Consider the following 15897-nt stretch of genomic DNA (forward strand, 5'->3'; position numbering starts at 1 on the left):
ATATCAAATTTGCCGTGGGTAGCTTGCCAGGCTCTGCAGTGTGGGCAGGATATTGTTGGTAGCTTGCCGGGCTCTCCGAGAGGGATGGAGTCATTGAACCGGGATTGGCCTCTTGCAAGGCAAATGGCCTACTCACTGTGCTATTGCTCCAGCCCATATAAATAATATATAATTTAAATAGCAAAAGCAAAAGAATTATTAGACATGAAATATCACTGGAGCCCAATAAATAAGGGGGGGGGACAGGAATACAGAAAGAGCAAGTTTGAATGCATAAAAGTCATGACTCTCACACCAACGTGCCTGGGTCTTAATTTCTAACATACACACTGAAAAACATCCAAATAGTTCCATACTATTTAGTGTATTATGGTCTTAAGCACTTAGTTTTTCTTTATTTTTTTAAGTTTTATTATTGCGAGAGCAAGGCATTAAAAATTTGTTTATAAAAACCTGCTCCTCTCCACAGAAATCTTAAATAAAAAGTGAAAGATTTATAAGTTCTGAAAAGAAACCAAAGTATCAGTTTTTCTTTAGCTTAGTTTGTATTCTGAAAATAAGATTAATAGCTTTGTTATAGAAGAGAAGGTTGACTGAGATAATATTTATTTTTCCTCTTAAAAATAAGCATTTACAAAAGAAAAGACAGCATTCTAAAAAGGACTTGGACGCATACTGTTCTGCTATGTGGAATATAAGCCTATCACAGTAATGAAAAGATGACAGAATCAGAGTGGGTCCACAAAAGTGAGTTGAGGGGGAGGGAGTGAAGGGTAGGAAGAAGGGACCGTCTGTGGAGTGGGAATTAGGATAGTGGGTAAGGCAATTGCTTTGCATATGATTGACCCAGATTTTAGCCCTGGAACCTCATACTGTTCCCCCAAGCCCTGCTGGAGTGGTCCCAGCATACTACCAGGCTTGCGTCCCCCCTAATTATAAAAAAGAAGACCCAGGTAGGACATTGGTTGAGGGAAGTAGATGCTCTGAGTGTCGGTATGCTGTTGAAAGGGTGTGTGAATGAAGCAATCATGAACAGTTTTGTAAACCATGGCACCTGAATAAAAAAAAAAATTGAAAAAAGGAGATGAAATCCATTCTGTTCCATGGGTTCAGATATGTGGGAAGCTTGTCCAGCAGTGGAACTAACTCAGTGGCACCCACTGGGTGGCAGTGACTCTGCCTTTTGCAGGGAACACTCCATTAAGTGTCTGAGCCTGGGACCCCCTGGGGGCCTGTGGTCACTCACGCCACCACTATCCATCCTATTCAGCGTTTATCATTAAGCACTAAGCATGGAGATGCTCTGCAGAAGACACCAACGGGTAAAATCTGCCTTTTGGGTCACTTATTAACTGGTGATAAGTGAACACAAGTTTGAACCCTATGAAGAATTTTCACCTTTCACAAATTTTCCTGACTTGTCCCATGGTATTAATTTTCATAGTAGGTATTTATGTAGGGAAAAAGAAAGTAACATGACTGTAAGTGGGATTTTATAAGGACAGAAATTTGAACTCTAACACACTGTTATTTGGATAAGCTATTTTAACAATGTGTGATATTAGTAGTTAGGACGAATATTGCACTAGACGATGTGTCAACTTCTGATTTTATCTGTACGATTAGTAAAGCTTAGAACATTTTCAAACAACTGGGTAAAAATATCTCTCCATAAGTTTCATAGCAGTTATGTGTCAAGTTTTAAAGGGAGCTAAAAATGATCATTTACTCTGCAGAGGAAGCTTCCAGAATAATGTTGAGATCCTTCTGAAGAATAGGATGTATCTGAAAACAGAGGTGTTGGTATAATTGGACAATTGCCTAGAGCTTCCCTGATCTCTGAGATTTTATAAAAGTAAAATATATGTTGAAAATGTTCTAGTCAGAGAACATATGGACACATGAACTTAGTGCTTGCTTTAAAGACACATGAGGAGACCAGCTATTGGCAGCCGAGGGTGCCGCATCTCACTTCATACTGTCAGAGGTGATACCAACAAACTGTTTTGTAGTTTCATTACAAATTTTAAACATGAATGTTAGATTTATGGATATGGGTTGTTTGGAGTGACAATAGGCTTGAAAACTTTTTATCAAAGTCAGCAAATTTCTTCCAGATAGATCTAATGTAACAGAAATATTTTGCAATATTTTTCCTCATTAGTTATAAAGTGAGCAAAGAAGGCATTTATTGATAATTTATACACACACACACATATATATATATATACACATATATATATATTAAAGCTGCAGAGACAAGATAGTAGTACAGTATGTAGGATGTTTGCTTTGCACATCACCAACTAGGATTCAATCCCTGGAGTGCATATGGGCCCCAGGGCCCCACAAAGTCTTATCCCTGAATGCAGAGCCTCAAGAAGTATGTTCTAAGCACTGCCAGGTATAGCCCAAGTCTTCCTCCAGAAAATATCTATGCCCAGAAAACATTGACACAAAATAGGATTATTGTTTAATATCATTTTTCCTCAAACTAAAGATCACAAGTGACTGTATTTCATCAAAGATATCTCATAGTTGATGTATACTTGAGAAATCATCTTTTGCTTTTGTATAATTCAATATTATTATTGAGTTATTAAAATTATTACATCCTTCCTGCTGGGGGTCAAAGTGGACACTTAGAATAGCAAGCTAACTGTTGTCCTAAATCAATTTAGTTTCTTCTTGTCCACATGAGTAAGAAATACAATTTAAAAGCACCACTGATAAATTAATAATATAAGTTTATTGCCTGCTGGCCCGGGTTCGATTCCTCCATCCATTTTGGATAGCCCACAAGCTACTGAGAGTATCCTGCCCGCAAGGCAGAGCCTGGCAAGCTCACTGTGGTGTATTCGATATGCCAAAAACAGTAACAACAAGTCTCACAATGGAGACGTTACTGGTGTCCGCTAGAGCAAATCGATGAACAACTGGACGACAGTGCTATAATGTTACCCCTGATGTTAATAATAATAGCAGTTAGAATATCTTGTTTAACCGTTTTGAACTGTTCATTCTTTACACACATATTTCAGTGAATTTCTAGAGTTTAATAATTTTATATTATCTATAATTTCATTGTATCTATGAAGCTACCATCATTTAAAAAATAATTTTCCTAAGTTTATATGAAAAAATGGTCACATCTGGGAAATGATTGAAAATGTACTTATTCTCTTACATGCAGGTGAGGTGACCACTTGAATTCCATCATCATCTTCATTCTTTTTTCAAAACACAACACTATAATGTTGTATTTCCATGTAAGACTAGATGTATGATACTTTGCCTGTCTGGTCTTATTTAACTGAGATAAATCACTTAACCCTGCAAAAAAATGGAGCATAACACATCTTAAATATTAAATTAATATAAAATGAAAGAAGAACATGAAACCAGTATAACTATTTCAATATATTTTAAAAAATGCCAGAACACTATCAATTTTCAGTCTGTATTTTGTAAATGGTTTACATAAAGATATTCTATTTAAATAACTTGAACCTCAGGAACTGTAAAATTAATTTGATACACTGGTGTATCCAGTTTATTGCTTAATTTGTAACTTGAAGAAACTGTTAGAAACTTTATTTTTGGCCATTTTACATTTGCATTGATCTTTCTGACCAAAGTGACAAAACCTGGTCACTGTCAACCATTAAAAAGATATTTGCCAGAGACGCCAACCTTATGGAGGAGGCCAAGGGCTTCTCTCTTCCTCTGCCCTGTGCTCTTCTGGATGTGGTGTCTGGGTAGACGAGAGATGAGCGTCATTTCACAGCCAGCGTCTTCTGTGATGCCAGGGTTTAGCTGTTGGAACTCTATCCAACATGGATAAGCTATTTAGAGGCAGTTTAACACTTACTTGGGGTTCTTGTTCCTTAACATGAGTGACCTACTCTTTGGAAGGCTGATAAAATTCCTTCACAGTTCCAGCGTTCTGTGCAGGATTTTGCAGCTGCAGTCCCTTAACCTAGGGCAATGCTTTGCCTTGCCAGAGGCTAGAAAGCCATTTTGCTCCAGTGCATCCCTCTCTCTGTCTGTCTCTGTCTCTCTATCTCTGTCTCTGTCTGTCTCTCTCTCAGACAAATCAATCTCTCATCCTCAGAGCTCTCTTGAGGGGAAAAGGCAGCGGCAGATTACAACTGACCCCACCAAGAGTCGACTTGGTGATTTGCTAGTCTTTCTCCAACATATCCCAGTTCCTCTAGATAGAGAATGGATAGATGAATAGAGAGAGGCAGAGCTAGATGATGGATAGAGACACATAATTGGATATGTACAAGGTCACAGGCTTCCTTTGTCCATCTGTCTTTTTGAGGTCTCCCAGGCTTCCACGTATTTCTAACCAAATTCCCTGATTATATCACATGAAAACATGAAGCAACCTGCAGGTTCGAAGCAGCCCTCCAAGAGGACAGTGAATCTCTTTTCCAAGTCGGACACCAAAATGTGATGCAAGAATTGTTGCTGCCATCCCATGTCATGGGAGCTCATTCATATAAGAATTTTCTACAGAAACTCCCCACGTATCCATTTTGATGGAATAGTAGAAATCAAAATAAATGAAATACCAGTTTCATATAAATTCTGCAAAGATTTTGAAAAAATATGTACCCAAGAACCATCCAATACTCGTACATTTTCAAAAATGCCATAATTCCTTATTAAAATTAAGAGTTAACATAGCTTCAATGCATATTAAGGAAAAGATGTAAGGGATTCATCCTCACATTTGTTTGAGAAATACTGGCCGTTTCCTCCGTGCGAGAAACTATTTCAGACAATAAAAGTCAGAGGATACAATTTCCATATTATATTATAATAAAGAATAGAGACAATGATGAGTCACTTATAATCAGTTATCTATGATGTAAGGTACCTGAGTGACTCCATAATAAACAAGACAGAACCATGATCTTAGCAGGGCTAGTGACCAGGCTGGTCTTTCCAAGAAAATCACAAATGATTACAGGCATGAGTGAAAAAAGGGAATGAAAAATAGCAACGCACAAATGAAGATTACTTCTAGCCCAGACTACCAGATTAGAGGAGTTCAGAGGGGTGCAAGTGAGATCGAGGACTGAAACAAATTTCTTGTTTGACCGCATGCACTGGGGTTCAGAAGTTGCTGCATCTTGGATGTATCAAGGACCATATGCTCACTCAGGTCTGGGAACGGAAGCTCTTCAGTTCCAGCCACTCCAACGAAAGGATGATGTGTTGGGGTTCAGGGGGTGCTTGATGCTGTCTGTTTCACATGTTCTTCACAGCTATGGCAAGAACTAGGGCGACTGGACCTCACTTTACAAGATTGCAAACTCAGATCAGTAAACTTTAGCAATTTGACTAAGTTTACAGTTATTTCAGTACAAGTGGACTAATTCACTCTGATCTGTGAGGTGCAAGACCTTCATCTGAGTGACAAACTATTATTATGAACATTTTCTGTATCCTATAAAAGACTTTAAATATTTCCTCATCTCAACCACCGGTTATTTAAGACTTACACGTAAATCTGAGTTAGTGCAGGGTGATATTTAAGCACCACAGGTATTAATGTGAAACTGTGCTATTTTCATAAATACTTGCATTGGTTTAGCCTTTATTAAAATTTACAAAAATGAGATCTCAATGTCACGTTGTAGGTTAGAATACAGCTGTGTTCTTGTGATATCTCTTCGACTAGCAAAACACTAAAACTGTAATTGAAATAACAGCAAATATCATTTCTAGGAAATTGCAGCTTTTCTGTTAGCTTTGAGAGTATTTTCTGATATTGCTTAAAAGATTAAGCTACTATGTATGCTAGTCTTTCCCACATACACTGTTTTACTATCATATCACTCACTAACTAAACCAGAATACATTATAATGCTTTTGCTTAAAGCCATAGGATACAAACTTTAAACCTGTTAATGTAGATACATTGCAATAATGTTCTTTTAAGAGGATAGGTATCCACATTTGAGAGTTTTATTTTATTTTGTTTTTGTTTTGTTTTGGGGTGGCTACACTCCTCATTGCTCAAGGGTTACTCCTGGCTCTGCACTCAGGAACTATTCCTGACTGTACTCAGGGGCCATATGGGATGCCAGGGATTGAACCCAGATCAGCTCAGTAGGACAAATACTCTCCCAGCTGTTTCATCTCTCAGCCCCAAAGTTTTTTAGTAATGCTTTCTTATTCAGCAGAATTGATTAAGATCCCCAAAAGGTTGTAGTTCCTTTTCTCCATTTTTCAATAATTATTTCCTCAGTTGTTTATCAAACTTTCCAGTTCTTTACCCACAATAACACAGAACAATTTTTCTTACACTAGGAATGATACATCATGGACTAATTCACAAGATTTTTTCAAGTTTCAAATTTTATGTAAATACAATAAAACAAATGTCACTTCAGCCCACATATTTCTTTAGCACTTAAAGTTTTTATTCTACAATTAAATGTATTATGTACTTTTATTCTTCCCTAAGTACTTATAATAAGTGCGCATAAATATTTACCCTGGCTTATTTCCTCTCGTTTACTCAGAGTAACTTTCCAAATCCTTGTGTTTCAAGACAGATTTTCCCAGTCCCTTATAAAGTGATGGTGTCTGTGTCACCATCATCACGGTACCTGCTTGACAATGATGGAAACAATGTTCTTCTAGCCCATGGGATCAAATGTTTACATCATAAGTACAATGAAAATAATACCATAACCATTCAATTACTGCAGCTGGAAATTATTCAAGACTTGGTTTAATAGATATGATCAGTTTAGCTCAGCTCATTTCACTAGCTATGATTTTTAAATATTGTATATGTATACATATATTTAGTAATTTGAGACTCTTGTATTACCTATGTTCCTTTTGTTCAAACTATAAATTTGGGAAATTGTGTTAATGGTGCTGGAGATTAAACCACAAGCCCCAGACATGCACGGCAAGTGTCTTACGACTGGGCTTTGTCAGCCACACTATAAATATTTAATTTCACTTTGCTTTGGAGACAATAATCATGATCATTCTTAAATTACAATTATGATGAAAAGTGTTTTATTATTTTATTACCTCACATTACAATAAAGCTTTTTGTCCAGTAGCTTAGCATATTTCCTCCATAGTATTTTAATCACAGTAAGGACTGCACCTGATTTTATATCCCTTAAGAAAAAAAAAAGGGACACTCAGGAAATAGTTTCATTCTAAACCCTGTTTTAAAAAATTCAAAAATCTGTGAATTTGATCTTTTTTACACTTGGCCTCTTAACTGTGTATCTCTTCATAATATTCAGAATTAATATGAATTCAAGTTTGAATCCAGCATCCCCCACATTTATTGGCAAGGCTTTCAAGAGTAATGTAAATCCACTTAAAATGTTGTATGCTTCCACCATTTCCATAAAAGTTTAATGAGTAAATGTTGACATGATTTTGTCATTATATTGTGACATGATAAAATATATTTGGGTTACATATAAAAATAATTTATGAAAACTTCTAAACTTATTTTATGTCCCATTTTCTAAAACTGTGAATAAAAACAATACATTTATACTTCCTTGGATTAATTTACACACGCCTAGTATCTGTCTAAATATGAAATGATTTCAAGGGATGGTCTCGACAATAATTTTATGTGATCAAACTAAGGTAAATTGCAGAATCTCAAAAACTTGACTATTTATAGAAATGGCATAGTTTGGTTTCTGTTTGTTCATTTATTTGTTTTTTGCTGTTTGGGGACACACCAGACGATGCTCAGGATTACTCCTGACTCTGTACTCAGGAATTACTCTGGTGATGCTCATGGGATTACATGGAATGCTAGGGATACATCCACGCAAAGCAAACACTCTGCGGGTTGATACTATCACTCTGGCCAGAATAGTTGGGTTATTTATTTTTTTTAAGCTTCTTGTAATCACCCAGCTTCTTCTCTTTATCTACGTAGAGTATTGGTACTTCATATATATCATACTTCAAACTCCTACGTTTTAAGATTAAAAAAAAGATCTGGAAAATGAAATAATATAAGGATCACATTCAGTCCTTCTGTTTAGAAACATTAGAAGTGAGAAATTGCATGTATGGTATCAATCTATATGTACATTGATATATATTTTATATATACACATATATAAACACATGTAAGCATCTACCCTAGGGGAACGGTTGAGACATATGCTAGAGTTACAGGGATTGGCTTCTAAGAATCGGCGCTCGGCATCTCGGAAGCAAACGGGAAAGCTGGAAGTCCACCCTCCGGGATGCTGGTGCTGCTGGGAGAGCCCAGAAGGGACTGCAGCAGGAGGGCGCCCGCGGCCAAGGCTCCAGCATCTCCCCTCTGCACCAGCAGAGCATCTTCCCTCTGCACCAGCCGAGCATCTTCCACTCTGCACTACTACTGACGGCATCAGTAGTAGTGGGCCTGCACGGTGGACCCGAACAGGCTCGCCAGCCTCCGGAAGCGAGGTCCCAGCTCGTTCAGGTAATCAAAATTCTCCTCCTGATCGGAGACTGCGGAGTCCAGGGAGCTCAGGGAGCCCGCCGGGGAGCCGGTGCCCTCGAAGGCGTAGGTCTGCAGGGAGTCGAAGGGCGGCGCCCAGGGGTCCGTGTTGGCCTCGTGGAGCTTCTCCCGGATGAACTGGCGGAACTCGGCGGGGTCGGGGCCCAGCTGCAGGGACTCCCGGTACCGGCTCCGGATCTCCTCGCCCGCGCTTTTCCGACCCCTGGGCTGGCGCAGGACGGCCCTGCTTCTCAGCTCCAGGATGTCAAAGGCGTCGGTGTCCTCCTCCCCACCGCCCTCGTCGTCGTACCGGAATATGTTCTCTCTGAAATCCTCAGCTCTCTCCGGGCACAGAGTCTGTTTCCCGCGTTGTTTGAGAAATAAGATGAAGAGGACAAAGCCTGAGCAAGAAAACACAGCAGAACCGGCATGAGCACAGGGTGAGGGGTAGACTTGAGAGAGAAAAAACAAAAACAAAAACAAAAACAGGGATGCGCGTCTATCGTGACATTACGGCCGAATACCATCTGCTGGTATCATAATAGTTTCTTAGGATGTTTGCCATCTTGGCTTGTGCTACCAGACTAAAGACCGAAGCTCCCTATCTATTAGACAAGATATATATTTGCCAGGGAAAATTTAAAAGGGAATTGAGGAATGACAGAAGAAGCAAATATGACCATCTCTCTTGGTGATGGTTCAGAGGAGAAAGAAAATAAAATACCTGATGAGCCATTTTTGATGATAATAATAAAGTTCAAATCTGAAATTTGATGTTCATGTGTCTTGGAAGTAGAACAAAGGAGAGGAAGGGAACGTTTTCTAATCTGCATGTATAATACTGGTCTTAGTAACCAATGAATCACATCAACAGACAGTTAAGCACACAGACCTGCACCGTCTTCCCCAGAGAGAGAGAGTCTGTGCATCGCTATTTTCTAAGTTAATGTCAATTTGCTACAAAGGATGCAAGCAGAAGTACCAGGTATTTAAAAGAAGTTTGGGCTCACTGTTTTCATTGTCATGACATAGCACAGCAGGTAGGGTGTTTGCCTTGCGTGGCCAATCCTGGTTAGATTCCTCAGTCCCTCTCTGAGAGCCAGGCAAGCTATCCAGAGTATCTTGTCGCTTGGCAGAGCCTGGCAAGCTACCCGTGGTGTATTCGATATGCCAAAAACAGTAACAACAAGTCTCACAGTGGAGACGCTACTGGTGACCGACCCAGCAAGTCGATGAACAACGGGAGAATAGTGCTACAGTGCTACATTTAAAAAGAGGGACTCTGACACACAGAGATGTCAATTCACATGACCAGAGACACAAAACTGAGAAACCAAAAACTAGTGTTAAAGATCAGAAAGATGTTTCAAAAATGTGTGCCGTCCATATTCATTTGAAATTTCAAATTCTCGGGTATTTGAATTCTAACACTAGCATGTCTACAAGCAATATATATTGTTAGTAAGATGATTTTCATAGAGAAAGACACATTTCACAACACTTTTTATATTTATATTTACACTTTGTGCGTGAGAAAGATTGCTGGGTCATTCTTCACCTATTATATGGAACTTTTCAGAACTTTACATATAGAATTTGAAATAAACATGAATCAATGCTATTAAGATTACCACAGAAAAATACAGTAGATAACTGTCACTCTCACTGTCATCCCGTTGCTCATTGATTTGCTTGAGCGGGCACCAGTACGTCTCTGACGTGAGACTTGTTCTTACTGTTTTTGGCATATTGAATACACCCCAGGTAGTTTGCCAGGCTCTGCCGTGCAGGCAAGATACTCTCGGTAGCTTGCTGGGCTCTCCGAGAAGGGTGGAGGTATCGAACCTGGGTCAGTTGCATCAAGGTCGTGTGTGCTACTGCTGCAGCCCACAGTAGATAACATCATTTATAAAATATATTTAGATATATTCAAATAGTGGTCTTGGATTAAGTAAGGATACCAGGCTTACACTCCTCCTCCTCCTCCTCCTCCTCCTCCTCCTCCTCCTCCTCCTCCTCCTCCTCCTCATCATCATCATCATCATCATCATCATCATCATCATCATCATCCCATTGATTGTCAAATTTCTCTAGTGTCTCAGCAACCTCTCCATTCATCCTATCCCTGAGATCTTAGAAGCCTCTCTCTACTCGGCCTTCCCAGCGATGCCGCATTGGAGGCTCTTTCAGGGTCAGGGGAATGAGATCCCGCTGGTTACTGGCTTTGGCATATGAATACACCATGGGGAGCTTGTGAGGCTGTTCCATGTGGGCAGGAAACTCTCGGTAGCTTGCTAGTTTCTACCAGAGGGTGAAGTAGGTTATAAGATATCTTCTGAGAGCTTGCTTTTAAGTCTCTGGATGTTGGCCGTTGATGGGATTACACACACCTGGGTTCCTCTGCCGGTACCTTCATGCGAGAGGCTTGTCCGAACGTGTGGAGAGGGGCCTCGGGCATGGCTATGGCTAGGTTTCGTGGTCTTCGGCCACCGGGAGCTCTGCTCGAGGTGGGGAGGGAAGCTGGAGCCCATCCCCTCCGAGGGGACCCGGGGATGACAGTCAGGCATGCGGGTAAGAGACTCTCTAGGCTTACATCAGGTAATAAAATTTAAATTGGTGTGAGATAAATGGTTGGAATAGAAAGGTATCTAATATTTTTCAGTTTGTGAGCAGAATAGCAGACTTGTGAACCTTTTAAAGAAAATGACTGATTACTGGCCTGCCTATAATGCTTTCCTTTCCATATCATTCATGCCTCTGATTCATGCTCTCATCGGTATAACTGTAGGTTTGCAGGACTTTTACATCTGTACATTTGTTTTAGGGAAGGGGAGGCTACCCCCAGTGGTGCTCAGGGCTGGCTCCTAGCTCTGTGCTCAGGACTGACTCCTGGCACCTTGAGAGATCACCTGGGGTGCTCTTGCTTTGACTCCCTTAGTTCTGTATTTGTGACTAACTCAGTACTTGCTCTCCCTGAAAGCTTATGCTGTTTCATTGTTTTTGTTGTTGCTCCTGATATCTAGCAACATCTGACAAAACTGTTTTTATGTTAAAAAAAATCATTAAAACTTGGGACCGAAGAGTATAGTAGGTATGGACAGTGTCTTATATACAGTCTACCGAGGCTCAGTACTGACACCGTATGTTCCTTGGGGCATTTGGTGCTCCGAGCACTCCAGGACTGACCCCTGAGCACAGAGCTAGGAATAAACCCTGAGCACAGCCAGGTGGTGGCTCCAAACAGACCAACTAAAATCATTAAAAATCGGCTCAAAAACCAAAGCTGGAAGTAGAAGACAGCAATGTTGGAGGGCTAAGGATGTGACTTTTGAAGTTCTGAGACAATGACAGCCAAGTCGAGGTCCTGCAACAGACCTGCCCTCGGTACGCTGAGGTTGTGCTGATTTTTGGTCTGAAGTTTTGAGGGAAGCGTGAGAAGTGTTTACAGACTCCGTGAGGAGCCATTACAGAAAAGGAAAGTTTATGCTAATGAATCATTTTTAGTCTTGGGAATCTGACTAGAACATTGTGAGATCAATTTATCTCATCTCTAAAATGAGAATAATTTATCTACTTTACAAAAACAGCAAGCACACATAAGCAAAGCAAGTGGAGACAGATTATCGAGGTGTTCTCTGTGTGCTTGATACTTTGAAGTCAAACTCTCACTTACACTCCTAGTTCCTAATATGGACTTTGCTATCTGATGCTTCTAGACTCTGAATTCAAGTGAGTTTTGCACTGCAGGCTTGAATAAATGCGTGTGATGCTTATGGTACCTCAGCACATGATTTATAGCCACACAGCTCTTTGTAAATGCAGTCCTCTGAACTTTACTTTCATTACTTATAAAATCAGGTGATGATAGTTGCCAATTCCTGTTTGTTGTGAGAATCAAATTGCATAATGCATGTAAAACGCTAAAGAGTTTCTCGAGGGTTAGAAGCAATCAATGGGAGCCAACTGTAATTATGAACTTTTTTTAGAACTATATATGATAAAATGCAAATGTCCAAAAAACATTCCTTGGCAGAGGTGCACATGTAGATTCATATACTCAGAATTTAAGAGTCTCAGGGCTGAAGCGATAGCATAGTGGCTAGGGCATTTGCCTTGCACGCGGTCAACCCGGGTTCGAATCCCAGCATCCCATATGGTCCCCTGAGGACCGCTAAAGGTAATTCCTAAGTACAGAGTCAGAAGTAACCCCTGTGCATTGCCGAGTGTGACCCAAAAAGCAAAAATAAATAAATAAAAAAGAATTTAAGAGTCAGTGGCTTCTAGTTTGAACCGCGATAATTTTTTTCCAGTTACGGTTTGTCCTACATGGTTTAAGAATTATAATATGTGGGGTTGAGTGATAGTACTTGGGTTACAGAATTTGTCTTGCATGTGGACAACCCTGGATCATTTCCTGGGTTTTGACCTATATATGGTCCCCTGAGCATCTCCAAGAGTAATTCCTGAGCACGGAGTCAAGAGTAAGACCTGAGCATCACCAAGTATAGTTCCAAAACAACAACAAACACAAACAAAAAATCCCAAGAAATGAACAGTAATTCACTCCAAAGAGTAACTAAGCATATATACGCACACACTCACATGATTTGGCTGGGATGCAATGAGCTATATTCTATAATGGCCATTCGATTTTCAGTGGTGATCTGATCGATTAAGCACTACTTACCAAATATTATCATCAGGCATACCAGGACGGCTATTGCCACCTGTGTCCTGAGTGCCAGGGAGAGCATGAATCCCGCGTTGCTGCAGGCCTCTGTGCTGCCACTGTCATCACAGTCACAGACATATACGGTCAGGGTGTTTGTCCCCGTCAGCGGTGGGACGCCGTTGTCAGCAATTAAGATGGGCAAGTAGAAGACAGTGTCTTCTCGAAGGCTGAAACCGGTTCTGTTAGTCAAAATTACAGCCGTGTTATCTAAAAACAAAAAGCCACACATACCATTTTTCAGTGATATACGAGATATTTGTACCACACTACTATGTCATATACACCAGATATAGATATAGAGGATATAGAGATATTAAATGAGCTGAAACAGGAGCTGGAGAGTTAGGACAAGGTTGAAGCCACTTGCTCTGCTGGGACTAACCCTGGTTTGACCCTATGTGCTGCCTCAGTCCCCAAAGCAACATTCTAGTGACCTGAGCACAGAAACAGGAGTAACCCCTGAGTCCCTCTGAGAGTGGCCCGATCCAACTACTCCAATCAATATTTTAAAAGAATTAAGCTCAAAGAAAAGGAAGAAATCATTTCTGGGGAAATGACAATTAGCAGATTCTTTCAAGTAGACGTCATGATTTTTTCATCACAGATATTGCTAATTCTAATTATGCAATTCATAAATCAGTCTCAAAATATCTTTTGATAAAAACAACAAACATCTAACTGCAACAGAGAAATAAAACATTAAACTCAGATGCCAGTTACACAGGGCTCCTAGGATCAAATTTAGTGTGATAACAGCAGTTTCATTGTGTTAATTTCTCATGACAGTATTTTTTCAAACAGGAACCCATTATTTTCCTAACAATAGAAAGCACACAAGATTTTCAATGTCATGTACATTTGACAGCAATTGATCTCAAATAATATATTTACTAATGAAACAAAATATGTACTTGACTTGATTGGAAAGATCATATTAGAATTTTGGGTTTCATGTTGAAATTATTCACCTATAGTTTATTTAAAATTCAGAAAATCATCGATTCACTTATTTCACTAGAGAGAACTTTCAGTAATTTATACATATATGCATATATTTGTTCATATACTTTATGAATACAAGAACAGTTAGGACAGAAAAGGGACCACTACGACAATGATAGTTTGAAATGCTCACTCTGGATAAGAACTGAGTGCTGAAAGGAAGTAAAGAGACAAACATGATACCTTTCAGTACCTATGTTACAAACTACAGTAACCAAAAGCAGAGAGATAGAGAGAGAATGATAGAGTGAGCAAAAGAGAGAGAGGGAGAGAGAGGGGTTCCTGCCATAGAGGTATAAAAGTGGGGGATGGCGAGAGAGGGATCCTGGAGACATTGGCAGTGGGAAATGTACACTGGTGAAGGGACAGGTGTTTGAAAATCATATGACAAACCCAATTATGAACAACTTTGTAGCTGTGAAATAAGTAAAACTTTTAAAAAAATTCTTCAAAAAAAAAAGGTTTTCCTTTCTGTGGCCCCAAATATTCTAAGTTCTTTACTCAATTTATATTATCTCATACTATTTGTTCCTTTATTTGTATTACCATCTCATAAATGTTATCTGCAACATTAAATCTTTAGAAAACAGTGAGAAAGTAAAATGCAAATAATGGAAATCTTTTCAAATATGTGCCTAAGCAATATTTTCCCACTATATCTTTTGCTTTTTTTGGGGGGGGGGTCACACCTGGCGTTGCACAAGAATTACTCCTTGCTCTGCATTCAGGAATTACTCCTGGTGGTGCTCAGGGGACCATATCGGATGCTGGGAATTGAACCTGGGTTGGCCACGTGCAAGGCAAAAGCCCTACCTGCTGTGATATCGTTCCAGCCCCAGTATATCTTTATTTAAGCAAGAACTCTGTAATTCTCACAAAATCTCAAAAACTCTTGTACTTTATGTGCTAGACATATTTTAAAAAACTCAATATTTTTCATTTGTTTTTCAGTATAATTTTTAATATATTTTAAATCACTAGTTCTCATAAAGTGATTAAATAAAATAAATGATTTTTATGATGCAATATTTGTATTGCATCAGTAATGTATTTTCTGTTAATATAAACAAATATAAGCCATAGCTTATTCTTATTAATATTTGTACACTTCAGCAGAAGAATTTGAGTTCCTTTCACAGGGGAATTTGTCAAGGGTAAAAGAAAGAGAATGTACCTGTGATTATTTTTCCACAAATATACCCTCCCTAGATTGACATGTAAAGTTAATAGTAAAGAAAGACAGCTGTAATACTGGGTTACAGATGCTTGCCTAACAAAGTAAGTTAGAAATCTATATGATAAAAATATGTTTGACTGAAGTAAAAAAAATGCCATATTAAAATTAATCCAGTTCTATGTGAAAGAAAAAAGTACTGTCTTTCTACACAATACCCTTTGTAATGTTTTATCCTTTAACTTACTAATAATTACATTTTATTATATTAGTATTATTGTTATTATTATTATTATTATTATTATTACTTTATTTTTTAATGGAGAGCCTTGACAGTTGAAGACCTCCTGAACCCAGCCACAGCCATGCTCAGGGCCACTCTCCACATGTTCAGGTGAGTCTCACGCATGAAGGAACCAGCAGAGGAACCCAGGTGTGCGGGACCTGGGGCCGAGATCTCCAAGACTGCTTGGATTGGGACTG

The 15897-nt window shown here is 39.2% G+C and overlaps 1 protein-coding gene and 1 non-coding gene across 3 annotated transcripts in view; both read right to left on the reverse strand.

Moving 5' to 3' along the window:
* Positions 1 to 412: 412 nt before the first annotated feature.
* Positions 413 to 523, reverse strand: LOC129402755 (U5 spliceosomal RNA). The gene has a single exon (XR_008628800.1). It is a non-coding gene; the product is annotated as a U5 spliceosomal RNA (small nuclear RNA).
* A 1734-nt stretch (positions 524 to 2257) lies between these two features.
* The window catches only part of CDH19 (cadherin 19), a 61695-nt gene continuing 48055 nt past the window's right edge, over positions 2258 to 15897 (reverse strand). For both annotated transcript variants that reach the window (XM_055129000.1, XM_055128999.1), the window contains exons 10-11: positions 13194 to 13445; positions 2258 to 8907 (exon numbers count right to left, since the gene is read on the reverse strand). In XM_055129000.1, coding sequence (XP_054984975.1) covers positions 8414 to 8907; positions 13194 to 13445 — 746 coding nt within the window. In that variant the 3' untranslated portion in view covers positions 2258 to 8413. The remainder of the gene's footprint in view (positions 8908 to 13193; positions 13446 to 15897) is intronic.

This window comes from Sorex araneus, chromosome 2 (assembly GCF_027595985.1).
Source record: "Sorex araneus isolate mSorAra2 chromosome 2, mSorAra2.pri, whole genome shotgun sequence".
NCBI classification, from domain to species: Eukaryota; Metazoa; Chordata; class Mammalia; order Eulipotyphla; family Soricidae; genus Sorex; species Sorex araneus.